Source organism: Apaloderma vittatum, unplaced genomic scaffold (genome assembly GCF_000703405.1).
Source record: "Apaloderma vittatum isolate BGI_N311 unplaced genomic scaffold, ASM70340v1 scaffold37078, whole genome shotgun sequence".
NCBI classification, from domain to species: domain Eukaryota; kingdom Metazoa; phylum Chordata; class Aves; order Trogoniformes; family Trogonidae; genus Apaloderma; species Apaloderma vittatum.
In genome coordinates, this window is record NW_009729746.1 from 2691 (window position 1) to 3009 (window position 319).

Genomic DNA, 319 nt, shown 5'->3' on the forward strand with positions numbered 1-319 from the left:
TGGAGGAGTATGAATACGTGATCGAGGACTGGTACACGCACCACCAGACAGAGGATCTCTCCCAGTTTCTCTGTGCCAACCACGTGCTAAAAGGGAAGGACACAAGTAAGTCCTGGCTGCTGCTGGGGAAGGGCAGGTACGCTAGGAAGCAGGGAGAAGCCCCACCAGGGCACAGGGAGTCCTGCTTCTCCCTTAGGGCCCCCTCTATCCCTCTACTCTCCAGGTTGCCTGGCAGAGAAGTGGACTGGCAAGAAGGGTGACTTGGCAAGCGTCGGGGAGAAGCAGAGCAAGAAAAAGAGCGGGAAGAAGAAGAAGAAAA

The 319-nt window shown here is 55.8% G+C and overlaps 1 protein-coding gene across 1 annotated transcript in view; it reads left to right on the forward strand.

The window, feature by feature from the left end:
* Nucleotides 1-316, forward strand: part of CNPY3 (canopy FGF signaling regulator 3) — a gene marked incomplete at both ends in the record, with an annotated part of 1508 nt that extends 1192 nt beyond the window's left edge. Inside the window, 2 exons of the mRNA XM_009874552.1 lie at nt 6-105; nt 224-316. Coding sequence (XP_009872854.1) covers nt 6-105; nt 224-316 — 193 coding nt within the window. The remainder of the gene's footprint in view (nt 1-5; nt 106-223) is intronic.
* Between the last annotated feature and the right edge of the window lie 3 nt (nt 317-319).